Source organism: Delphinapterus leucas, chromosome 7 (assembly GCF_059928025.1).
Source record: "Delphinapterus leucas isolate spDelLeu-1000000601 "Yukka" chromosome 7, BTC_Dleu_Yukka2, whole genome shotgun sequence".
Classification (NCBI taxonomy): domain Eukaryota; kingdom Metazoa; phylum Chordata; class Mammalia; order Artiodactyla; family Monodontidae; genus Delphinapterus; species Delphinapterus leucas.
In genome coordinates this window covers 6,478,406-6,504,368 of record NC_143135.1, presented here as the reverse complement: position 1 = coordinate 6,504,368, position 25,963 = coordinate 6,478,406, and the positions used below count along the sequence as shown (strand labels likewise).

The window sequence follows — 25,963 nt, the reverse complement described above, 5'->3', positions numbered from 1 at the left end:
GACTCTCAACCACTGCGCCACCAGGGAAGCCCTACTTTTTTTTTTAAATAAATTTGTTTATTTTATTTATTTATTTTTGGCTGCATTGGGTCTTCGTTGCTGCACGCGGGCTTTCTCTAGTTGCGGCGAGTGGGGGCTACTGTTCGTTGCGGTGCACGGGTTTCTCATTGCGGTGGCTTATCTTGTTGCAGAGCACAGGCTCTAGGCACGCGGGCTTCAGTAGTTGTGGCATGCAGGCTCAGTAGTTGTGGCACACGGGCTTAGTTGCTCCGTGGCATGTGGGATCTTCCCGGACCAGGGCTGGAAGCTGTGTCCCCTGCATTGGCAGGCGGATTCTTAACCACTCTGCCACCAGGGGAGCCCTCTACTACTTTAAAATAGACTGTTCCTGTATTTTAGCCAGCTTTTTCCATTGTTCTTGGCAGGAGTGCTGATCTGCTGCAGCTTCTCCATTCTTCTATGAAGTGGAAGTCCAGCCTCTCTTCCTGTGAACTTCTTAAGGGTGGGGATTTTGTGTATTTTGTATTCCCTCAAAAATTATCATAGTAGTATATGGAGGATGCTTAACAAAAATTTAGTGAATTTACTCCCCATTTTTAGTCTTTAGATCTGCCTCATCTTTTCCAGAGTCTTGAACCAGTGTGATCTCTAGTTGTTCTTATTAGATATTGAGTATTTTACTAAATATTGAGTAGATATTTAAGAATATTTAGAGGAGGTATACTATATAAATATATAAGGAATCATTTTACAACAAACACCCAAGAACCTACTACCCAATTTAAGAAAAAGAATTTAGTCATTGAGTTCCTTATATATCCCTCTTTTTCCTCATCCTTTTCCGTCCTCCTCAGAGGTAACTGCTATCCTCAATACATAACTGTTTTTATCATTCGCTTGAATATTTGTCTTCCTAAACAGTGTATTATTTAGTGTTGTGTTTTGAGCTTTATGTACATAGATTCATGTTGGGTGTTTTCTTACTGTTGTGTATATCTGTAATTTATTCATTTCCACGGATGTGTAAGTAGTATTCCACTGTATTACTGTGTATGCATGTATGTTGATAGACATTTGTGGTGTTAATGAGTTTTTTGTTTGATCTTTGTTTGGGGGTTTTGCGGGCTGGGGGGGGAGTCGCAAATAGTCATGCTAAAGATATTTTTGTGCATGTCTCCTGGTGGGTTATATCTATTAATATTCACTGTACTACAAATTAGAATAGAAATGTTTAAAATGTTTACTTATTATTTAAAAAACAATGATTTTAAAATTAAAATAATAAAATAAAAATTAACATTTTTCTGAAAGAAAAACTGTGGTTTCCAAAACAAATTAATGAGAAATATGACATGGTTTTACATTTTTTTCAAATCTCTTTACTGTCTTAATAGAAAACCACTGATTTCTCCTGTCTGCTTCTGCATTCGATTTGTTACAGTGTCACACATGAGTGGAAAACACTGCATATTTGGGAGAGAATGAGAGTGAAAGAGGAAATAACACCTTGGAATCATTTTGAAAATAGTTTTGACCTTGCATACCTCCTGAAAGGATTCCAGAGGGTTCCAGACCATACTTAGAGAACTACTGCCCTAGGGTCTGTTCACAGACTAAGCCCCAGGGTGTGTGTGTTCTCTGCCTTTGCTTTGTAAAGCCATACTCTTTGCAAAAGTAGATAGACCAAGTTGCCCTCCCACCAGCAGTGTTTAATTGTTCTGATCACCGTAATCACATCACCTGATGTTGTTGTCAGATTTATAATTTTTTCTCCTCCAGTGGAAGTGAAATAGTATCTCCCTGTGGTTTGATCTGCATTTTCCTTATTACTGATTGGTTTGGGCATCTTTTTATATGTTTATTAGCTATCTGCTTTCCTTTCCTGTTAAGTGCCTATCTAGTATTTTTCAGCTGTAATTCAAGTTTCATTCTTCCTTGTAAAGTGAGATAAAATGTTTTTTGTTAAAATACTCATTACAGAGTCAAATTGACCATTCTCATTACATATTTTTATTTGAGCAATAATTTTAACATGTGAGGGAAATATTTGAGATTTAAAACATGGTTTAGGCTTCTCCTTGATTTCTTTAAGTAGCCGTTAAGTCGCACTTTTGCAGGGGAGAACATGTGTTTGTTTTGGTTTGATATAATATTCAGCATTTAGCATCTATACCCATTCTAATTGGAGGGAATGTATTTGGCTGAAGAGGTTTCTATTTTTTATGTCTCATCTCTTTGAACCTGTAAAATGGAAATAGTGTATTCAGTTCCAGTATTCTGGGATTCTAATCTACTTTGTTTAATCTTTACCCTTATATGAGTGGGCTTAGAATTAGTTTTATGGATTTTTTTTCCTCATTTAAGCCATAGATACTTTTTATTTATTTTTTTAATTTATTTTTTGATACTTTTTATTTTTTTATCTTTAAAATTATTTATTTTATTTATTTTTGGCTGCTTTGGGTCTGTTGCTGCATGTGGGCTTTCTCTAGTTGTGGCGAGCAGGGGCTACTCTTCGTTGTGGTGCATGGGCTTCTTATTGCGGTGGCTTCTCTTGTCGCGGAGCACGGGCTCTAGGTGTGCGGGCTTCAGTAGTTGCGGCACGCAGGCTCAGTAGTTGTGGCTCACGGGCTCTAGAGCACAGGCTCAGTAGTTGTGGCACACGGGCTTAGCTGCTCCGCGACACGTGGGATCTTCCCTGACCAGGGCTCGAACCTGTGTCCCCTGCATTGGCAGGCGGATTCTTAACCACTGCATCACCAGGGAAGTCCTGATACTTTTTAAATAAGTACGTTTTAGTGATTGATTATAGCCCTCTGATTTCGTTTTTATTGAAGTATAGTTAATGTACAATGTTATATAAGTTACGGGTGTACAATATGGTGATTCACAATTTTTAAAGGTTATACTCCATGTATAGTTGTTGTAAAATACTGGCTATATTCCCCATGTTGTACAATATATGCTTGTAGCTTATTTCATACCTAATTGTTTGTACCTCTTAATCCCCTACCCCTATATTGGCCCCACCCCTCTCCTCTCCCCACTGGTGACCACTAGTTTGTTCTCTGTATCTGTGAGTCTGCTTCTTTTTTGTTATATTCACTAGTTTGTCATATATTTTAGATGCCACATATAAGTGATATCATATAGTATTTGTCTTTCTCTGTCTGGCTTATTTCACTTAGCATAGTACACTCCAAGTCCATCCATGTTGCTGCAGATGGCAAAAGTTTCACTCTTTTTTATGGCTGAGTAGTATTCCATTGTGTGTGTGTGTGTGTATGTATGTATACCACATCTTTATCCATTCATCTGTTGATGGACACTTAGGTTGCTTCCATATCTTGGCAATTGTAAATAATGCTGCTATGAACATTGGGGTGCATGTATCTTTTCAAATTAGTATTTTGGGGTTTTTTTTTATATATACCCAGGAGTGGAATTGCTGGGTCGTATGGTAGTTCTATTTTTAGTTTTTTGAGAAACTTCCGTTCTGTTTTCCACAGTGGCTGCACCAATTTACATCCCCACCAGCAGTGCACGAGGGTTCACTTCCCTCCACATCCTCACCATTTTTATTTGTGTTCTTTTTGATGATGGTCATTCTGACAGGTGTGAGGTGATATCTCATGGTGGTTTTGATTTGCATTTCCCTGATGATTAGCGATGTTGAGCATCTTTTCATGTGCCTGTTGTATGGCCCTCTGATTTCTGTTCAGCCTGTTTCTTTTACTCAAATTGTTTATTTTTTAATTTATGGATTTTCAAAACTAGGAAAAATAGTATGGTGATCCCCCATGTACCTGTCACCTAGTTTTAATAATTATCACTATTAAAAAATCTTTCTCCTAAAATGTAAATATATTTTTTGGTAAGAAAAATAGATATTTTTAAAATGTAAACAATACCAAAAAACTTAAAGAAGAAAATAAGAATAAGGTAGAATCCCACTGCCCAGCAATGACCACTGTCAGAATTTGTTTGAACGATCTTCCATTTGTGTGAAAACTAAATGTGACTTAACAAAAATGGAATTATACCATAATTATTATGTTTTCTCAATTTAATATATATAGATCTACATCGTCCCTTATAGTAACTATACAGTGCTTTTTATATAAATATAATATTTATTAATCAGTTCCCTATGTGTACTGCTCTATTTATCTTCTTATATAAATTTCTAAAAATGGGATTATACTTTCAAAAGGTATGCATATTAAAATTTTAATACTTATTATGAAAGTGCTCTCTAAAAACTGAAAATTGCTAGTAGGTTTCATTCCTGCCAGCGGTACATTAGAGTGCCTTTTTCCCATATTCTCACAACTCTGGGTCTTGTCACTCTTTCTCATTTTTTCAGTATGGTTGATATTTGTGTTTATCTGATTAGTAGTAAAATTAAATATCTATTTATGTGTTTTTCACCACTCCTTTTTCTTCCTTTGTGAATTGCCTGTTAATATTCTTTGCCAATTTTTATTTTGAGGTATTTGTTTTTTCTGTTGATTTGTAATAACTCTTTGCATATTAAGGATTTGACATTTTATCATATCACAAATATTTTTCATTGTAGTTATTAAAATCTTTAAATCTTTTTGAGTATGTTCAGATTTCTTTTTTTATTATTGATTTTGCTATATAGAAGTTTTTTATTTTTATTTGTATCAGTCAGTTCCTTTATGGGTTCTGATTTGGTGTGATGCTTAGAAAGCCTTTCCCCACCAGAAGATTAGTTTTTTAATTGTCCATATTTTCTTCTGCTACTTTTATGGCTTTCTTTCTTTTTTCTATTTAAATCTTTAATCCAGCTGAAATTTACTTTGGTGTGAGGAATAAGATAGGGATCCATCATTGTTTTTGTTCAAATAGCTAGCCAGTTTTCCAGTGCTATTTATTAATTGAGTAATTCATCTATTTCTTGCATACAGTAAATTCCTATTTATACTTGGGTCTAATTTTGGACTCTGTTCTCTTCCATTGATCTCTTTGTTTATTCTTTTCTCAATACCAAGGTATTTTAATTACTTTGGCTTTAGAATACATGTTAATGTCCTATTGGGTCAAGCGCTCTTCGTTATTCTTTGTCCCTAGAAGTTTCTTGGCATTTTTCTTTCCTTTCTTTCTTTTTTTTTTCTTTTTTGTTACTATGAAATTTTTAAAACCTACAGAAGAGAAGAGAGAGGCATTTAGTGCAGCCCCATATATATTAATCTCCTACCTTGAGCAATTTTTAAAATTTTGTCCTATTTATTTTTTTCTGAAGCATTTTGAAGTTAATTAGGAAATCATTTCCTCCTTCAGTACTGCAGCAAGCATCTCTACCTAGTTTCCAATTATATTTATTATTATTTTTGATTAATTAACTTATTTTTGGCTACACTGGGTCTTCGTTGCTGCCCCAGGCTTTCTCTAGTTGCAGCTAGCGGGGGCTACTCTTCGTTGCAGTGCGCAGGCTTCTCATTGCGGTGGCTTCTCGTTGCGGAGCATGGGGTCTAGGCACATGGGCTCAGTAGTTGTGGCACACGGGCCCAGTTGCTCTGCAGCATGTGGGATCTTCCCGGATCAGGGATGGAACCCGTGTCCCCTGCATTGGCAGGCGGGTTCTTAACTACTATGCCACCAGGGAAGTCCCTCCAATTATATTTAATTATTGGTTAGCATCCGCATTAAGCAGACTTCTGATTTTTATATATTTATTTTGATATTTTCTTAATGACTCCACTAGCTTTTTGGTTGATTCTCTTGAGTTCTAGTGCACAGTCACACACCTGTAGATGGGATAGTTTTGTCTCCTCCTTGCTTCTATATTATTTATTTCTAATTACTTCAGCCAGCTTTTAAGACCAGTTTTACATAAGTAACAGAGATAGGCCTATATATTGTTACTGTCTTCAGAAGGAATGCTCTGGTCTCTCACCTTCAATCCTGATGCTGACTATATGGGAAGTATATATGTTTAAAGTTTATGTTAAGGAGGTATTTTTCTATTGTTCTTTTCCCAAGGGTCTTTTTAAATTAGGAATGCATGTTGAATTTGATCAAATCCCTTTTCAGCATCTAATAAAATAATTGTATTTTTCTGAGCTTATTAATGTGATAACATGTATTACTAAGTTCCTAATATTCAACCATGTGTGCCTTGGGAGTCTCCTTGGATATGATATATTTTTGTTTTCATATATTTTATTGGTTCTTGCCCCTGTTATTTTTGGCTGCACCCTAGAGGGTTTTTATTTGTTTGTTTTTGTCCTTCCCACACATGCCCTCTACCTCTATCACTGAAACACGTGGATTAAGGGGTTGTCACAATGAGGGACAGTAATTTAAGTGACTAGGACTTGTCCGATGCTGACAGCATGTACCCTTTTTGAGCACTTCTGATGTGCCAGGCTCTGTGCTAGGTGCTTTCCCATTTGCTAGTTCACACGGCAGTTCTATTTTATAGATGAGAGAACGTACACTTCAGTCTCTTCTATCTTACTAAGGGGTTGCAGACCTGAAAATTGTCCTGTCTGATTTTAATAGGCAAGCCCCCTCCACACCTCCCCACACATTCGAGGCCTGTTTTCCTATCATCAAGAACTTTGTAAAAGAGGGGAAAATGTTATAAATCTTGTTGGTATGTGCAAGTGATTGGCATTTATACTCCAGAGATAAACATATGCTGAGTAGCTGAAAATTAGGGATTTATTCATAACCTTACATTCCTGTGCTTCGTAGAGTCATATCAGATGGCTGGGGAATAAAACGTGTCTAAGCATCTTCCTGGGTTCTGTTTCTTGTTTGAATCTAAGTTTTTCTCATTCTCTGGTGTTTCTCCATTTGAACAATGCCTAGTGCCATCTGATTTCTTGCGAGACAGTTAGAGACAGGAAATCTTTTTTCCTCTTATCCATTCACTGGAAAATCCACTCTCTGCATCTCATTCAGCCCATCTCTTCCAAGTTGTGCCTTTCCGGATGATAATTTAGTCACTTTACTTTTTAAAAATCTGCTTTAGGGCTACTCATTTTAAAATAATAATGCCTTCGTTAATTGTTTCACAGTGAAAATTACGCTATTTCACGTGAAGTAATAATTTCAATATCTACATAGTCAAGTAACTTCGTAAGCAGTAAAATACACTGCTCAGAAATTTACCTTTCACGTTATTGTTACTGAAGCTCATGCAGACTTCTACAGGCGCCCTGTTAAAATGGAGACCGTTTTAGAAATGGAGTTACTCTCACAAAGAAAAACCTTTCCCATAATTTTTTTCTATTGATTTGCACTTTCTCCTGATAAATGCTGTTGTAGAGGGAAGGCAGAGCTCACTCTTCCCATTTTAGGATTAAAGAACTGCAGGGGAGAAAAGCGAGACTTGCTCACGTGACACAGCCATTTCTTGTTGGGACAAAAGAATGATCCAGGTCACTTGGCTTCTGGTCCAGCATTTATCTGCTCTGGTCCCAAGAGGACTGTCGGTTTGGTTCAGAGACTAGCTCTTCAGTTTTTTATTTCATCCAGATCTTTGTTTCCCCTTTCTTCCCCCTTTTCTGTCTAAAATATGGCCACTTCATTGTTCACTGATACCCTATCAGAATGGGGATGGGGGCTGGGGATGGAATATGAGACTGTTTCTCTCCTGGTGAGCCCCTCTAGTTCTGGTTTGCTTGGGGATAAGTTTGAAACAGTTGTTAAATGCAGATTGGAGATCATTTGTAGATAGCACTTAAGGCTGTTTCTCTTTTATCTTACAGCAAAGCACAAACTAGAATAAATTAGAAGGTTTCAAAAGATTCTTATTATATTTTTGTTCCATTTTATACCTAGTTATCAAGCTTTATTTTTATTCTTTCAGATTTAGTCTAATAAGATCTAAAGAAAACAATTTCTTGAGAGAATTCACTTGGGCTCAAATAGTATGTCCTCACTGAAGCCGCAGCTCAATTACTTGTGATCTTCTTTTATGTAATTTAGTACTTGCATTATGTATGCAGTGTTACATTTGTTGACAAATTGTTCAATATACTTAATTCCCGTCCTCTCAAAAACTGCTCAAAAGCAGAGATTATGCCTCATGTTTCTATGTACCTCACATCTTCTAGCATAGAGCTGAAGTTCAGAGAAGATGTACAGTAATGGTTGATGGAGATCTTGCTGGGCAAAGAGAAGGTCTTTAACCCAATTCTAGATGCCGTCAGTGTTCCTCTGACTTCATCCTTCCTGTGGATGATCACAGTGAGGATGTTCTCCGCAAGGGCTCGAGTGCCCGTGAAGTGGGAGAGAAATGGCTCAGTGCAGAGAATGAGGGTAGAGACCAGGAGCTCCCTCCTCTTTACAAGGGCAGTTGCCTCACCGCTCTTATTGGAAGGAAGTTGATCCCATAGAAGTTGATCCCATAGAAGAGCTAACCAAACACAGGCTTAAACAGTAAACAAGTAAGAGTGATGATGATAATGACAGTGGTAATGCTGATGGGTCCAAGTGTAGCGTTTACTGCATCTCACCATATGCCAGGCCCTGTGCTGCCTTTCAGTCTCTCAATTAATCCGGATCACAGTGTTATTAAGTAGAAAGGGTTATCTTCATTTTATGTGAGAAAACTGAGGCAAAGGGGTCACCAGGGTTACCTAACAAGGAAATAAGGGGTGGGATCAGGAAAAGATCAAGATGCAGAAGGAAGGACCACTTTGAGTAATCAGGGGACCATGATTTGATGTTTTATTATTTTGTTAATAAGGGACTTAACTAAGATTTCCAAGTGGAGTCTTTAAAAATGACAGTAAAGGGCTTCCCTGGTGGCGCAGTGGTTGAGAGTCCGCCTGCCGATGCAGGGGACGTGGGTTCGTGCCCCGGTCCGGGAAGATCCCACATGCCGCGGAGCGGCTGGGCCCGTGAGCCATGGCCGCTGAGCCTGCGCGTCCGGAGCCTGTGCTCCACAACGGGAGAGGCCACAACAGTGAGAGGCCCACATACTGCGAAAAAAAAAAAAAGATGACAGTAAACAAGTCCTGTTATCAATATATTTTCAAAATTCCTTTGCAGAGAGCAAGATTATCTTTGAGCTGAATAACCTGGGATCCTCCTTTATAAGTCCTTTGGATTCCAGCCATCTTTGTGATATTGTTTTACTTTAAACCATTGATTTCTTTGAGTTCTAGTACCTAGAGGCGTGCCTTTCTCTGTCTGGCTTTTCACTGACGTTCCAGAGGTGGACTAGCTGGGGAACCCCAGCCATACCTTCGATTTGAAACCCCCTTTGATTAAGGACTTTTAGCTAGAACTGCCCTCCCACCTCATCCCCAGATGAGGAGGTGGGTAGGAGGGTGGGATACAGAGGGTTCTTCATTCAGCTCCCATATTTCTAAGTGGTGCTGTGGGACCTGCTTCCAACCCTCTGTACCGTGGAGATTCCTAGTTAGCTCTCTGAAGTGCAGAAGACTAGGGATTTGGTTCTTTTACGGATCATGGAAAGAATCTTTTTTTCCTTCAACTTTTGAGAAAACTTCCTTTCCTTCCATAAGGATGGGAGTCGGGATTTCCTCATAGGGCATCACCCATTAAAATGGACTCTAGGAATAATTCAGCTGGTTTTCTTAAACGTATCTGGGAGCTGGTGACTGAAGTCCTAACATCTTGGGAATCTATTCCCGTATATTAATAATAGGTTTACCGGGACTTCCCTGGTGGCGCAGTGGTTAAGAATCCGCCTGCCAATGCAGGGGACACGTGTTCGAGCCCTGGTCCGGGAAGATCCCACATGCCGCGGAGCAGCTAAGCCCGTGTGCCACAACTACTGAGCCTGCACTCTAGAGCCTATGAGCCACAACGACTGAGCCTGCGTGCCACAACTACTGAAGCCCGTGTGCCTAGAGCCTGCGCTCCGCAGCAAGAGAAGCCCACTTCCCGCAACTAGAGAAAGCCCGCACGCAGCAGCGAAGACCCAACGCAGCCAAAATAAATTAATTTTAAAAAAAGAATAGCTTTACCTGCATATAACAAAAAATAAGAAAAGATTTATATAAGATAGCGGCTTATTGCTTTCTCACATAAAAAATAAAAACTCCAGAGGTGAACAGTCCAGGGCTGATAGAGCAGCTCCCAGGGTGTCGTCAGGGATCCTGGCTCCTCTCTTTCTAACTGACGTTCCTGACACATGGATTGAATTATCACAGTTTCCTCATGGTCCAAGTTAGCTGCCAGAGCTCAGGCCATCAGCCTGCATCACAGACCAGAAGAAGGAGAAAGGACAAAAGAGGGTCCTGTCACATGAGTGAGCTCCCTTAAAAAAAAATCTTCCTACATGTCCTACCTAATACGTCCACTTACACATTGGCCAGATTTCAGTCACGTGTTCTCACCTAGCTGCAAAGGAAGCCGGAAAGCGTGGTCTTTTATTTCAGGAAGAAACATGCTCAGCTAAAAACTGGTGCTCTTTTATTAAGTAGGAAGGGGAAGATAGATGTTGGGTAGGCAATTAGCAGACTCTAGCACACTGGGTAGAACCTTCCTTTTAAAACAAAACAGCTTTGGACTTCCCTGGTGGTGCAGTGGTTAAGAATCCTCCTGCTGGGCTTCCCTGGTGGCACAGTGGTTGAGAGTCCGCCTGCCGATGCAGGGGACACAGGTTCGTGCCCCGGTCCGGGGGGATCCTGCATACCGCGGAACAGCTGGGCCCGTGAGCCATGGCCGGTGAGCCTGCGCATCCGGAGCCTGTGCTCTGCAACGGGAGAGGCCACAACAGTGAGAGGCCCGCATACTGCAAAAAAAAAAAAAAAACAATCCTCCTGCCAATGCAGGGGACACGGGTTCAATCGCTGGTCCAGGAAGATCCCACATGCTGCGGAGCAACTAAGCCCGTGCGCCACAACTACTGAGCCTGCGCTCTAGAGCCCGCGAGCCACAACTACTGAGTCTGCGTACCTAGTGCCCGTGTTCTGCAACAAGAGAAGCCACTGCAAGGAGAAGCCCGCACACCACAATGAAGAGTAGCCCCCGCTTGCCGCAACTAGGGAAAGCCCGTGCGCAGCAACGAAGGCCCAATGCAGGCAAAAATAAATAAATAAAATATAAATAAAATTTAAAAACAGCGTTATTGAAGTATAATTGATATACAGTAAACTGCACATATTTAAAGTGTATAATTTGACAACTTTTGACACAAATACACTGAAACCATCACCACAGTGAAGATCATGAACATATCCATCACTCCAATGTACCCTTTGTAATTGCTCCTTCCCGCCCCCTCTATGTCGGGGGTCCCCAAGATCACTGATTCTTTTCTTTTTTTTTTAATTAATTCATTTTTTTGGCTGCATTGGGTCTTTGTTGCTGAGCGCAGGCTTTCTCTAGTTGCGGCGAGTGGGGGCTACTCTTCGTTGCAGTGCACGGGCTTCTCATTGTGGTGGCTTCTGTTGTTGCAGAGCATGGGCTCTAGGCACAGGGGCTTCAGTAGTTGTGGCTCGCAGACTCTAGAGTGCAGGCTCAGTAGTTGTGGCACACGGGCTTAGTTGCTCCGCGGCATGTGGGATCTTCCCGGCCCAGGGCTTGAACCCGTATCCCCTGCATTGGCAGGCAGATTCTTAACCACTGCGCCACCAGTGAAGTCCAGGTTTGATGATTCTTAGGAGAACTCACAGGACTCAGTATATAGTTGTAGTCACAGCTATGATTTATTTCAGTTACAGGATACAAAAGCAAAGTCAGGGGGAAAAGTACATGGATAAAGTCTAGAGGAAACCAGGTGCAAGATTCCAAGAGTCCTTCCCCATTGGAGCCACACAGGACCTAATTCCTCCAGCACTGGATTGTGACAACGCATATGAAATGTTCTTACCAGGGAAGCTCCTTAGAGACGTACTGCCCAGATTCTTGCTGGGGGCTGGCCAGTTGGGTACCCTCTTCCTAGCAGATAGAGGGCAACATGTATTCAGCATAAACCTCATCATTTGTAAAAAACGGTTTAGGCACAGAGAGCCACTCTTACCAGTTCTGGAAGCCCTCCCAAGATCCAAGTACCAAATATCAGGCAAGGGCCCATCCTGTAAGCAGGCCTTTTCTCGGGCCTGCTAGTTAATGCTTTTCTGTACACCGCCACCCCATCCCCATCCTAAGGTAACCACAGGTCTGCCTTCTGTCACTAAAGGTTTGCATTCTCTAGAACACTTTGTACCTCTTTTTTGGCTTCTTTCACTCAGAATTATTTTGAGTTCATTCATGTCATGTGCATCAGTAGTTCATCCCTTTTTATTGCTAAGTAATATTCCATTGTGTGGATATACCAGTTTGTTTATCCATTCGTCTGTTGATGGACATTTAGGTGGTTTCTAGTTTGGGGCTATTTCAAATAAAGCTGCTGTGAACATTTAGGTACAGTTCTTTGTATGGGAATATATATTTCCTTTTCTCTTGGGTAAATACACAGGAGTGGAATGACTGGATCATATGGTAGGTGTGAGTATAACTTTTTAAGAAACTGCTAGGGCTTCCCTGGTGGCGCAGTGGTTGAGAGTCCACCTGCCAAGGCCCGCGTACTGCAAAAAAAAAAAAAAAAAAGAAACTGCTGAACTGTTTTCCAGAGTGACTGTACATTTTACATTCCCGTCCACAGTGTGAGTTTCAGTTGCTCCACGTCCTCACCAACAGTGAGTAATGACCAGTCTTTTAAATTTCGATTTTCAAGCAGGAAGGTAGTGGTCTCTCATTGTGATTGTAATTTGCATTTTCCTAATGACTGGTAAGGTTGAGCATCTCTTCATATGTCTTGCCTTCTGTATACCTTCTTTGGTGAAGTGTTTGATCAAAACATTTGCCCATTTTTTTCACTGGGATGTTTGTTTTCCTAACATCAAAATTTGAGAATTCTCTACATATTCTGGACACCAATCTGTTATCAAATAGGTGATTTGCAAGTATTTTATCCCACTCTATGGCTTGTCTTTTCATTCTCTTAATAGCATCTTTCAAATTCATTTTGACAAAGTCCAGTTTTCTCATTTTTTTCTTTTAGGGATTGTTCTTTGGTGTCCTGTCTAAGGAATCTTTGCCTAACCCAAGGTTCCAAATATTTTCTCCTGTGTTTTTTCCTTAGAAGTTTTATAATTTTATGTTTACATTTAGATTTGTAGTCCATTTTGAATTAATTTCTGTAGACAAGGTATGAATTGAAATTCCATTTTTTTAATTGGGTATCCGACTCAAACAATCTATGTCTCTCTATTTAGGTCTTCTTTAATTTCTCTCAGCAAGGTTTTATAATTTTCAGTGTGTAGGTCTTGTACGTTATTTATCAGGTTTATCCCTGTATATGTCATTTTTTTGGATGCAGTTGTAAATTGTATTTTTTCAAGTTTCAATTTCTAATTATTTGTTGCCAGTATATAGAAATACCATTGATTTTTGTATATTGATTATATTGATCTTGTTTCCTGCAACTTTTCTAAACTCACTTATTATTCTAATATTTTTTGAAGATTACATCAAATTTTCTATATAGATAATCACATCATCTGAAAATAAATTCCAATCTTAGATACCTTTTTTTTTCTTAATTTATTTGGTTGCACTGAGTCTTAGTTGCAGCAGGTGGGCTCCTTAGTTACGGCATGCAAACTCTTAGTTGCAGCATGCACGTGGGATCTAGTTCCCTGAGCAGGGATCAAACCCAGGCCCCCTGCATTGGGAGCATGGAGTCTTAACCACTGTGCCACCAGGGAAGTCCTGCATTCCTGAGATAAAACCTACTTGGTCGAGGTATGTTATTCTTTTTACATATATTGATATTTTAATATATTGTTTATAATATTTTGGATATATTGAGTTAAATAAAATATATTACTAAAGTTAATTTCACCTTTGTTTTTACTTTTTAAAAAATATGGCTATCAGGAGAAGTTTAATTACAAATGTGGCTTGTGCTATATTTCTGTTGGACAGGATTCGGGGATAGAGCTAAGATTGAAACAGATTTGCTGTCTCCCAGTTCCTTTCCTCCCATTCTCTCTTAAATTTATTCCAGTTTGGCTTTCGTTTTCACTCTTCCAGTGAAACCCGCCCTTGTTGAGGTCCTCAGTGGCTTCCATATCGCTAAATTCAGTGATCAGTTTTCAGTGCCCCTCTTGACCCATCAGCAGCAAGTGATACAGCTGACCATTCCCTCTTGGCTTCTAGAATATTGCGTTCATTTGATATTCCCCCTGCCTCACTGGTTAATTCTTCTTCATATCCTTTGCTAGTTCATCCTCTTCATCTCTCTGTCTTAATGTTGAAATATTCTTGGGCTCAATCCTGGTCCTGTTCTCTGTATACTCACTCATCCTCCTGATTTTAAATTCCATCTTTACGCCGCACTTCCGTCTTGATGTTCCCAGCCCACAGGCAGGCAGACTTGTGTATCTTAACTCTCTGCTCAGCATCTCTACTAGACATCTCAAGTTTAGAATGTCCAAAATTGAACTCTCAATCTTAAACTCCCAAAACCAGCCTTGCCCAGAGTTTTCCCCATGTCAGTTAATGATAACCCCATCTTTCCAGATGTTCAGGCCCCAAAGCCTGTATTTTCAACAATATATCCAGAATCCAAACCACTTTTCACCACCTCCACTGCCCCTACCCTCCAAACCTCTGCCGTCTGTTGCTTGCACTACTGCGGTTGCTTTCTCTCAACCTTTTCCCCTTTTCCCTTGGCTTCCCTCCATTCTGTCCTAATAGAACAGCTAAAAGAATCCTATTAAAATGTAAAACAGGTCATGTCTCTCTCACTTAAAGCCATTGGCTCCCCATTTCTTGCAGAGTAAGAACCAGATCCTTACTGTGGTTTACAAAGCTCTGCATGACTGGTATGGCTCCGCTACCCACAAAGCATGTGTTTGACCTTGTCCCATACCACTGTCACCCTTGCTCCCTCTGCTTCAGCTCCACTGGCCTTAATATTTCTCAAACAGACCAGGTGTGCTCCTTTGCACTTCTTTCCCTTAATCTAGAACTTCTCAGTGAGGCCTACCCTGACCACCTTACTTAGAACTACAACGCTCCCTGCCCTCCTCTGCCTCACCCTCACAGTCCCCCTCACCTAGCTCTATTTTAACACAATCTAACATACTATGTAATTTATTTAATAATTATGTTTATTGTTATTGACTGTTTTTTCTCTAGAATATAAATTCCATGACAAGAATTGTGTCTGTTTTGTTTACTGATGCATCGCAAGTGACTGGAACAGTGACGAGCTCAGCGTAGGCTGATGGATGACTGACAGAGTAATATGACAGAACTGTAATTCAGACCAGGTTATGTCTGACTCTAAAGCCTTCATTCTGGTCTTAAAAATTTTTTTTTTGATGTGTAGTTTGTGTACAGTGTGGTGCCTGGGTCTTGAATATAAAGCAGCTCTGTGGATTTTTGCAGGTGTGAATATCCACGTGGCCACCGTCGTGGGTGTCTCAGTCACCCCCAAAGGGTTCCCTTATGACCCTTCCCAGTCAGTGACTCCACCTGCCTCAGTTACTGAACTGGCTCCTATCGCCATGCATTGGTCTTACCTATCCTTGAACTTCATATGAGTGGAATCATATAGTCTTTTGTGTCTGCCTTTTTTAGCTTAGCACAGTGTTTCTGAAGTTTGTCCATGTTGTCCCATGCATCAGTAGCTTGTCGTCTTTGTATGCCACAATTCGTTGGTCCATCCTGTTAGTGGACACTTAGGCTGTTTCCAGTTTAGGGCTGCTCTGAACATTCTGTCTTTGTGTGGCCTGTGCCCTCATTTTTCTCGGCTTCTCTTGGGACCTGGGCAGAGGAATAGGCATATATTTAATATCTATTAATAAGCTACCAGGTGGTTTCTCAGATATCTGTCTGACGTTGCACTCTTACCAGCCACGTATGGGGCTTCTGGTTAGTCCACACGTTCACTAGCACTTGGAATTACCAGTCTTTATGATTTTAGTGTAAAGTTATTTTCTGCTGTAGAAAAACTGATTAAAGGTGGAGTATGGTCAGGGAAGGACTCTTCTTTCAGGCCTTGGGTACTGTATTTTTACGGCATATGAAGTGCCCAACCGATAAAACATATGGTAACAAAAAACCCTAGGATCAGCATCTAACTTCTTACTTGTTGAGACACCTCCGTCGGAACATCTTGCCAGACTCAGTCATCCTCAGAACTATATCTGGGACTGTTTCAATCAGTACTGTGTGAGTGTGGGTTTAAGGAGAAATGTGTCTTATTTACTCAGAGTTTTTCCATTGTATTAAGAAATATGTTGGAAATATTTACTTGTAATTAAAGTAATTTCTTCTTACTTTCAAATAAGTGCCCTGTACTAATTTTAATTGGGTTCTGACCTAAGATAAACCTAAGTTTGCATCTTGGCTCAACCACTTTCTTGTGTGACCTTGGGCAAGTTTCTTAATCCTTCTCAACATCCTTATCTGTAAGCTAGGTAGAGTACCCCACCTCTTAGAATTATTGTAAGACTTACATGGAATAGTGAAATGTATCTCAAGCAACTGGTACATGGTAGATGCTTAATGAGTCACATTTTCTTATGCTTTGAAGAACCAGAATACATTTAAGTCCCCACATCCCCTTGAGTGATACCATTAAAAACAAACAAAAAGACCTGTTGAACTGATTGCCAATAGTATGGAAATCAATGTGGCATGTCTGGTTTCTGAGCAAACACTAAACACATCCAGTCTTGTTATTATTTTGTTACCTAAGGTACTAGATCATTGTTGGCTTTCTTCTTGACATAAGGTGCTGTGGCCTAAAGGTTTGTTTATTTATTCACCAAATATTTATTGGTATATGATGTGTTTTTCCCTCCTCACAAAATTCCACCATATTACCTATTACAATATTTCATATGTTATGTAAGAGGAAAGATGGTCCAGAGCCTCATGGGGCATAGAAGAGCTGAGGACAAGAAGTGTCGTGTTAAGTCGTTGCTTGTCTCCTCCACCAGACTGTGTAATCTCCCTGAGGCTGTGGACTATGTCCTCTAAACTCCCGCTAACCCAGTGCCTGGCGTACAGGAGATGCTCTCTCAACATGTGGAATGTGTGAGAGGGTGAAGGATCACAAGCAGAGGGGAAGAAACACGCATGTTCCCAGTTTATTCCTGTGACTCTTTTTTTCTTGCAGTGAGTTTATTCAGCACCAGCGCATCTGTCCATAGGTGCTTTGGAAACAAACAAAAACCCAACTTATCAGAAGCATTTGTAACCGGCAGCCTTAGCTGAACAAAATTGGGCATATCCAGTCCTTTCCATCTGCTCATCCCAGTTGTGTTCCTTCCCTTTCCCCTCCAGCAAGGCTTGAAAATCAGCTGAACAGTGTAGTTAGTAACATTTCTGAGTAGTCAACTATGTGAAATGTAATAATCCCTTGCGTGCTGGCAGAACCAGAGTTCCTTTTGGGCCAGCACGTTTCTACTCTGAAGGGAAAGGAGAAACAAGTGATGCTGTGGGTAGCTGTTGATGGGCGGGGAGAGGGGGCGGCGAGCATGAACCGTGCTGGCTCCAGTTTAACAGACCTGAGCGTGTTTTAGGAGCACAGGTGCGGGAGCTCCAGTCATTGGCTGAGGAGGCAGCTGTGTAGTGGAGGCCTCAGGTCTTAAGAGGAGAAGCGTATTAGCTCCTACAGCTGCTGTAACAAATGACCACGGACTTAGTGGCTTAAAACAAAACACACATTTATTTTCACAGTTCTGGAGATCAGAAGTCCAAAATGGGTTTCACTGGGCCAAAATCAAGGCGGTGGCAAGGCTGCATTTCTTCTGGAGGCTCCAGGGAGCATCAGTTTTCTTGCCTTTTCCAGCTTCTAGAGGCTGCTTGTATTCCTTGGCCCCTGACCCTGGGGTTCTTCCATCTTCAGAGCCAGCCACACATCACTCCGACTTCTGCTTCCGTGGTCACATCTCACTCTCTGACTTGGGCCCTCCTGCCTCCCTCTTATAAAGACTTGTGATTGTAGTGGACCCATCCAGATAATCCAGGATCATCTCTCCACCTTAATTTAATCACATCTGCGGAGTCCCTTTTGCCCTGTAAAAAGTTTACAGGTTCTGAGGATTAGGAGATATTATTTGCCTACCACAAGGAGATTGGAGTTAGAATCTAGCTCTGTCACTTACTAGCTGTGGGAATTTAGCTGAGTCACTACTCTGTTTAGAATCTGTTTCCCAGGGGACATGGGTTCGATCCCTGGTCTGGGAAGCTCCTACATGCCGTGGAACAACTAAGCCCATGTGCCACAACTACTGAGCCCGTGTGCAGCAACTACTGAAGCCCGTGCGCCTAGAGCCCGTGCTCCGCGACTAGAGAAGCCACCGCAATGAGAAGCCCACGCACCACAACGAAGAGTAGCCCCCCGTTCACCACAACTAGAGAAAAGTCCACGTGCAGCAACGAAAACCCAACGCAGGCAAAAATAAATAAAATTAGAAAAAAAAGAATCTGTTTCCTCTTCTGTTATACGAGTAGAGCAGTGGCCCCTGCCCCACCCCACCCCGCCCCCTACACACACACACACACACACACACACACACACACAGAGTCATGTTTTTGAGGTCTGGATGAAATAATGTATATGCAAAGACTTGATAGGCTCTCTTTTAGTTGATTTTGATTGTGACTTAAAGCAAAAGGAAAGAAAGAGTTTTATTTGCTTCGTGTCAGCAGATCTTAGCAAGTGTTTGGGGTGAGGGTGAATTCAAAATTAGAATTCAGTTCTGTGGATCTGGATTTGTCCCCCTTTTTTCATGAATTACATGAATTTCTTCAACATGTATTCTTGTTCACCTGGTTTTAGCTAGAGGCCGTTTTAAGAAAGTGTTAAACTTCATTAACAAATATTTGCCGAGCAGCTGTACTGGGCCCTGCCCTTTGGAAGAAGGCCCAGAGGTGAGAGAGTGGGCACACGAGGAGCAGAAATGAATTCGGGGCGACTGGAGCTTAGAGAGTAAGGAGGAGGCCCAGAGGTGAGACCGATGGGAAACGGGGAAAATGAGCCCCAGACCAAGTCGGGGTCTCAGGACCTGACTCGGGTCGGCAGCATCCCACCTACAACTTTCCATTCTCCAGAACCTCACCGGGGAAAAGGATGTTTTAAGGACTTGAACCACTCAAACCAGAAGCAGAAAGGCAGCATCTGCAGTTTCCCTCCCAGCTCCTCCTAGAAGCCCGGGGTAGCCCTGCCTTGGGAGGCCAAGGTCGCGTCACATTAGAGATGCCAAGACTCCAGAGTGAGGGACAGTCCCATTGCTTTTAATTAAGGGGAACTTCCTCATTGTGGCACTGAAGATTTTCTGCATGTTTGAAGCAAAGTTTGGCTGAAATCGAATTTGTGGTCATTTAAAGCATTTCCTGCCAAATGGTTTCTGTTTTGTTTGTGTGGATTTTCTCTTTGTTGCTACAGATTTACGTCTGTAAATGTTTCAGGTGTGATTAGACATAAGGTGGAACTGGAACTGGGCAAGCAAAATAAACACTGATGCCCCTCCCTGGTCTACTCCCCGCTCCCAGAAACTGCTCCCACATATTAGGAGTGAAAAGGCATCTTGGTTTTGGCTGGAGATAAAGGGGCATCCACAGACATTCATGGAATAATGTACCTTTTTGACACTTACCAAGTACAAAAGTTAAAGAAGAGGGATGCTGTTTTACTGATGGTAGACACAGTAAACAGCATTCTAACATTCTTCCTTTAGGTAAAGCAGCGTTTCCTCAACAGACTGTCTGTCACTTTTCTCATAAGTTCCTTGTATTTGACTCGATCTTCTTTCTCAAAATTTTTCTAGGCTGTTCAGCTTGACCCTGAAGAAACTTGTCATGCTAAAAGAAATGGACAAAGACCTTAACTCAGTGGTCATCGCTGTGAAGCTACAGGTGAGTTGAACAGGATTGTTTGTTCAGGACCCAAGGAAGCTAGATAACCTTGTGCCCACTGTCGGGGCTTCAGAGATGCTGGTAGGGGACCAGCTCTCTCGTCCTTCACTCAGCAAAGCAGGTGCAATAGTGGGAAGACGATTGAGCTCATGCGACCTACTGGGTCCCAGTTCTGCATCTTAGTTAAAGCACTCGGTCGCTTTAAACCTTAGTTTCTTTGTCTGAAGGATAAAAGTGGCTCTCCCTGCCCTGCCTGTCTAACAGGATTAGCATGAAGATCCAGAAGTTCATGCTTCTGGATCTAGAAATTCAGAAGTTACTAGGGTGGCTAGAAATTCAGAAGTTACTAGGGTGGCTTGTGTAGGTTTCGGTCTTATTCCTGGGATTTCTGGGTATAAGGAGATGTATGGGTTGGGGAAGCAGCTTTGGCAGTTTTCTATAGGGTGGAAGAAACTTGTAGGTTATTATTTCAGACTTGACAGTTTAAAATTTACTGGGGTGTTTTGTCTTCTGAGTCATCCCCACGTTTAATTCCTTGAAATTACCTCAGTGTCTCCAAGGGACCCAAAGTATTTCACAAACATTCATATTCTAAGCATTCGGAATTTCAGTTTCAGGAGAAACTGAACTCCAGAAAGGTCAAGGAATTTACCTGTTGCCAGGTGATACCAGGTGGCAGAAGTGGGACTAGAAACCAGAGAGCCAGTAACGTATGTAGACATTAAACTCCGACACCAGGGCTTCCTTAACCGATCAGTCCCTTTTAATGACGATCCCTAAAGCGTACTGAGAGTCTGAAGTGCCTCTGGAACCATTAAACGATGGAATCCTTCAGCTTAAGAATGGTGTATTTACTGAGTTCTATTTCTTGGAAAAATAGTGAGCTGTAAGGAAACTCACTACTAACCAGAACATTTGATTACTGGCTCACCTGTTTGTTGTGCAGCAATTTCTTGGCTTCACTAAAACCCACGTCTGTAGCATTTTCACAGTATGTGAACCATATGCTGAGGTCCTCAGTTCTCTTTCTGAGATAAATACATTATGTTAATTTAGTCCTCAAAACTTGAAACACTTGAATTACTCCTTATGATTTCCTGTGTGTCCCTTATATTCAGACTCCCTGTTCATCTTTGTGCATAATTCCTCTCGATTCTGTGAAACGTTTCCAGACACTGTGGGTTGAAAAAACAAGTGTGGGACCATGATGGGCGAGTGGAAACTTGCGGTTCTTTTCCTCCTTTCCCGATTTCGTACCTGTTTCTAGGTCACGGGCAGTGTTCCAGTTTTCAGGAGTTATTTGCATAGCTAAAAGCAGTTGCTTTCCAGTGCAAACACTGTTGGTACAGTTTTGAAAGTTCCTTGCTGCTTTTGCATCCCTGCAGTTAAATGCCTTTGCCAAAAGAAATAATGCCTTTTATTTCCTGATTAAATATTTAGCATTCTGTAAAATTTTAAATTATACGCAAAAGCTACAAATATCCTAAAATTTTTATTGCTTGACTTCCAAGCAGCTGAAAGTAATTACAGATGTTATCCCATTCCTTTATCCAGTCACTTATTTATTCATTTACACATTTATCTAATAAATATTTATTGAGCACCTGTTATAGGCCAAGTATTGTTCTAGGCACAGGGGATTCAGCAGCGAACAAAACACACCCAAACCCCTGCCTTTAAGGCCCTTTACGTGCTGATAGAACAGCAGTTCTCAAAATGAGGTCTGCAGAGCCTGGGCTCCCTAAGACCATCTCAGGGGATACGTAAGATCCAAACTGTTTTCACGATAATACTGCGGCTTTACTTGCCCTTTCCACCACGTCGACATTTGCATTGAAGTTACAAGAGCAATGACTGGTAAAATGGCTGGCTGGCCCTTAGTGCAAATCAGGACAGCTGCACCAGAATGTCAGTAGTCATTGTATTGCCTACCATCGCAAACTAGAAGGAAGAGAGGAAAAGCCAGTTTTGCTTAAGGATGTCCTTGGAGAAGCAGTCAAAACTGTTCATTTATTTTGTCTCAACCTTGGAATACACATCTTTTTAATAGTCTGTGTGATGAAACGGAAATGCGCATACAGCGCTCCTGCTTCACAGAGGAGGCTACCGTTGTCTCGAGGACAAGTCCTCATACAACTGATCTGTGCATTGAAGTAGCTGCTTTTTCATGGAACACGATTTGTACTTGAAAGAGGGGCTTACAGACAAACTGGTTATTCAGACTCAGGTATTTGGAAGACACTTTCTTGAAAATGAACAGAGTAAGCCCGTTCAGAAAATGAACAGTTTCCCACTTTGAGGGAAACAACTGAGAATATTTTTGGCCAATAATAAATGACATTTGAGCTTTCAAGTGAAAACCAGAATTTTGGAAAACTTGTCTTTGTCACTGTAAGCTTAACAGCTTCCCAGTTCTTTTTATTTATTTATTTATGGCGGCGTTGGGTCTTCGTGGCTGCGCGGGCTTTCTCTAGTTGCAGCGAGCAGGGGCTACTCTTCATTACGGTGCACAGGCTTCTCATTGCGGTGGCTTCTCTTGTTGCAGAGCACAGGCTTTAGGCACATGGGCTTCAGTAGTTGTGGCACATGGGCTCAGGAGCTGTGGCTCATGGGCTCTAGAGCGCAGGCTCAGTAGTTGTGGCTCATGGGCTCTAGAGCGCAGGCTCAATAGTTGTGGCTCATGGGCTCTAGAGCACAGGCTCAGTAGTTGTGGCACACGGGCTTAGTTACTCTGAGGCATGTGGGATCTCCCCAGACCAGTGCTCGAACCCGTGTCCCCTGCACTGGCAGGCGGATTCTTAACCACTGCGCCAGCAGGAAGTCCCAGCTTCCCAGTTCTTAAAGACTTTCCTAAAAAGGTCTGTAGTGATAGTAACTGTCGTGATTTTTTATATTGTGTAATGAGTAACATTTGAAAGATTCGTGTAACTCAGTGAACCAGTATTTTCCAAATGACCAATGCATGAGGTCACAAAATTGTGCTGCGTAAAGATCCAATCAAAGAACAAAACAGGTCAATGGATTGGATTTTATTTTTTACTTTTTGTTTAGAAATCATTTTAAATTTACAGAAGAGGTGCAGGAGTGGTACATAGAGTTCCCATATACCCCTCACGCAGCTTCTCCCAGTGTTAACATCTTTCTTAACCATGGTATTTATCAAAACTAAGAAATTATCATTGGTACAACACTATTTACTAAATTACAGACTTTATTCAAATTTCCCAGTTTTTCCAGTGATATCCTTTTTCTGTTAATTGACTGGATGTTAATATATAACAGACTATAAAACCTTATTGATACGGTTTCAGGCTCTACTTTGCGACTGACCTTTAAGAGACTACCACTTGTAGAGTTTTGGTATACTATCAAAGAAAAATAGTCCACCATTATTTGAAAAGGCTGTTAAAACGTTCTTCCTTTTTCTAACTTCGTACCTCTCTGAGTCTGGATTTTTTTAATATACTCAACCAAAACAATATTTTGTAACAGATTGGTTACAGAAGCAGGTATGAGAACCTGGTTGTCTTTTATGCCAGATGTCAAAGAGATTCACAGAAGTGTAAAAGTATACCATCTGCCTCATACACAGCTGTTAGGTGTGTACAGTGGTGCAGACACTGTGGAAAACAGTCTGGCAGTTCCTCGAAAGGTTAAACACAGAGTTACCATATGACCTAGCAGTTCCACTCCTAAATTTACCCAAGTGAGATGAAAACATGTCCACACAAAACTTTGCACACAAATGTTCATGGCAGCATAATGGCTGAAAAGTGGAAACAACCCAAGTCCATTAATTGATGAATGAATAAATAAAATGTGATATATCCATACAATGGAGTATTACTTGGCAATAAAAAAGAATAAAGTACAGGGACTTCCCTGAGGGCGCAGTGGTTAAGACTGCTCGCTCCCAGTGCCTGGGGCCTGGGTTCGATCCCTGGTCCGGGAACTAGATCCCACATGCATGCAGCAACTAAGAGTTCTCATGCCACAGCTAAGGAGGCCGTGAGCCGCAACTAAGGAGCCTGCCTGCCACAACTAAGGAGCTCACATGCTGCAACTAAGACCCAACGCAACCTAATTAATTTTTTTAAAGAAAGAATAAAGTACATTCATGCTACAATATTGATGAACCTTGAAAACATACTAAATGAAAGAAGCCAGTCACAAAAGACCACATGTTATATGATTCCATTTTATGAAATGTCCAGTATAGACAAATCCATAGAGTCAGAAAGTTAAATTAGTGGCTGCCTAGGGGTAGAGGGATGGGAAGGTTGGCAGAGTGACAGACAGCTAATGAGTATGGGGTTCCTTTTTTGGGTGGTGAAACTGTTGTAAAATTGATTGTGTTCCTGGTTGCACAACTCTGAATATACTAAAAGCCACTGAATTGCACACTTTAAATGGGCAGATTGTGCAGTATTTGAATTATATTCTAATAAAGCTGTTATATACATAAAAAAATGATGCCCTCTCCTTAATAAATTGTTTTTGCTTTAGAGAAGATATTTTTCATAAAAATATTTTTATGTAAACACATAATAGGTTCATTACAGTTATTTTTAAATGAATTAATACATATTTTTAATATCTCAGTTTTTTGTTTTTTGGTTTTTTTGTGTTATGCGAGCCTCTCACTGTTGTGGCCCCTCCCGTTGCGGAGCACAGGTCCGGACGCGCAGGCTCAGCGGCCATGGCTCACGGGTCCAGCCGCTCCGCGGCATGTGGGATCTTCCCAGACCGGGGCATGAACCCGTGTCCCCTGCATCGGCAGGCGGACTGTCAACCACTGTGCCACCAGGGAAGCCCAATATCTCAGTTTTAATTCCTAGTGTGGTAAATATTGAAAGATACATGTACATAAACAAAAGCTATTTGGGGTCCTCAGTAATTTTTAAGAGTGTAAAAAGATCCTGAGACTGAAAAGTTTAAGATTAATCATTGTAGTGGAAGGAAAGAGACAATAAACACTAATTAATTAATTATTTTAAAAAAAGATAATTTTGAAATTGGACTCAAGTTGGTAGTGCCTGGCACCTGGAAGAAGCAAATACTGGGACCCGTGAAGAGCTAAATCTTTGGAGAAGTTGGCAAAGATGAGAATAGCACTGTGCCATGCTTCGAAAGCGCGTGAGCTGGCCATGATCCTGAGGCTGCACCGCAGCTACATCCTGTACCCGCATGCGCAAGTTCATGTTCACAAGTTTGCAATTCAGATAATGCGTTTGGGATAGAAATGTTTACAGGTATTTATAGCATATATTTGGATAGTGAGAGTTCAAATAGTGAGGGCCGCTGCTGTTGGAAGGTGATATGTCCCGGCGGGGGGGGGGGGGGGCGGGGGGGGTGGCGGGGGGCGGGGGATGTCAAATAAATAAAATACGGTGAAGAGGATGGAGCATGCCATGCCCTGGGGTGGAGGAAGTTACAAATCGTATGTGGTGGTCAGGCGTGGCCTCACTGAGAAGATGACTTTCATGCAAAGACTTTGAAGGAGGTGAGGGAGGAAGCTGTGCAAATATTGGGAGGAAGAACTCTGCAGGCGAGGGAGAAGCCAAGGCAAGGCCCTGAGGCAGGAACCTGCTGGCAGGCTTACATCTGGCAGGGTGGAGAGGGGGTGGGGCAGCAGTGAGGCTGGAGGGGAGTGAGAGGAGGAGATGAGGTCAGAGAGGTAGGGGGAAGGGTGTGCGCAGTAATGGCAAGGTCTCTGGCTTTCATTCTGTGTGAATTGGAGGGTTTTGAACAGGGAGGTGATGAGGTCGTTCTGGCTATGGAAGACAGACTGTAGGTGGGAAAGAGGAATCAAGAAGACCAGCTAAGGGGCTCTGACAGTGATTCTGGCAGGAGATGAGGGCGGCACCAGAGCTTTGGCCTCAGGGACTAGAAGGGAGGAAACGCCATTAAGTGAGATGGGGAAGACTGGGGAAGGCAGGTTTGCGGGGAAAGATCCAAAATTCAGCCTATCATATGGTGTTTGAGGCGGCTGTTACACATGCGAGGGGAGACAGTGAATAGACAGCTGAATATGTGAGTTCGGAGTTCAGGAGACAGGTCTGGGGGAGGGAAACAGTTTGGGGAA

General features: G+C 41.6%; 1 protein-coding gene across 2 annotated transcripts in view; it reads left to right on the top strand.

The window, feature by feature from the left end:
- Positions 1–25,963, top strand: part of PACS1 (phosphofurin acidic cluster sorting protein 1) — a 141,643-nt gene that overhangs the window by 83,209 nt on the left and 32,471 nt on the right. Inside the window, exons 1-2 of one of the 2 annotated variants that reach the window (XM_022591400.3) lie at positions 19,284–19,700; positions 19,791–19,878. In XM_022591400.3, coding sequence (XP_022447108.1) covers positions 19,822–19,878 — 57 coding nt within the window. In that variant the 5' untranslated portion in view covers positions 19,284–19,700; positions 19,791–19,821. Of the gene's footprint in view, positions 1–19,283; positions 19,701–19,790; positions 19,879–25,963 lie in introns of those variants that run through there. The other variant, XM_022591399.3, reaches the window with a different exon arrangement.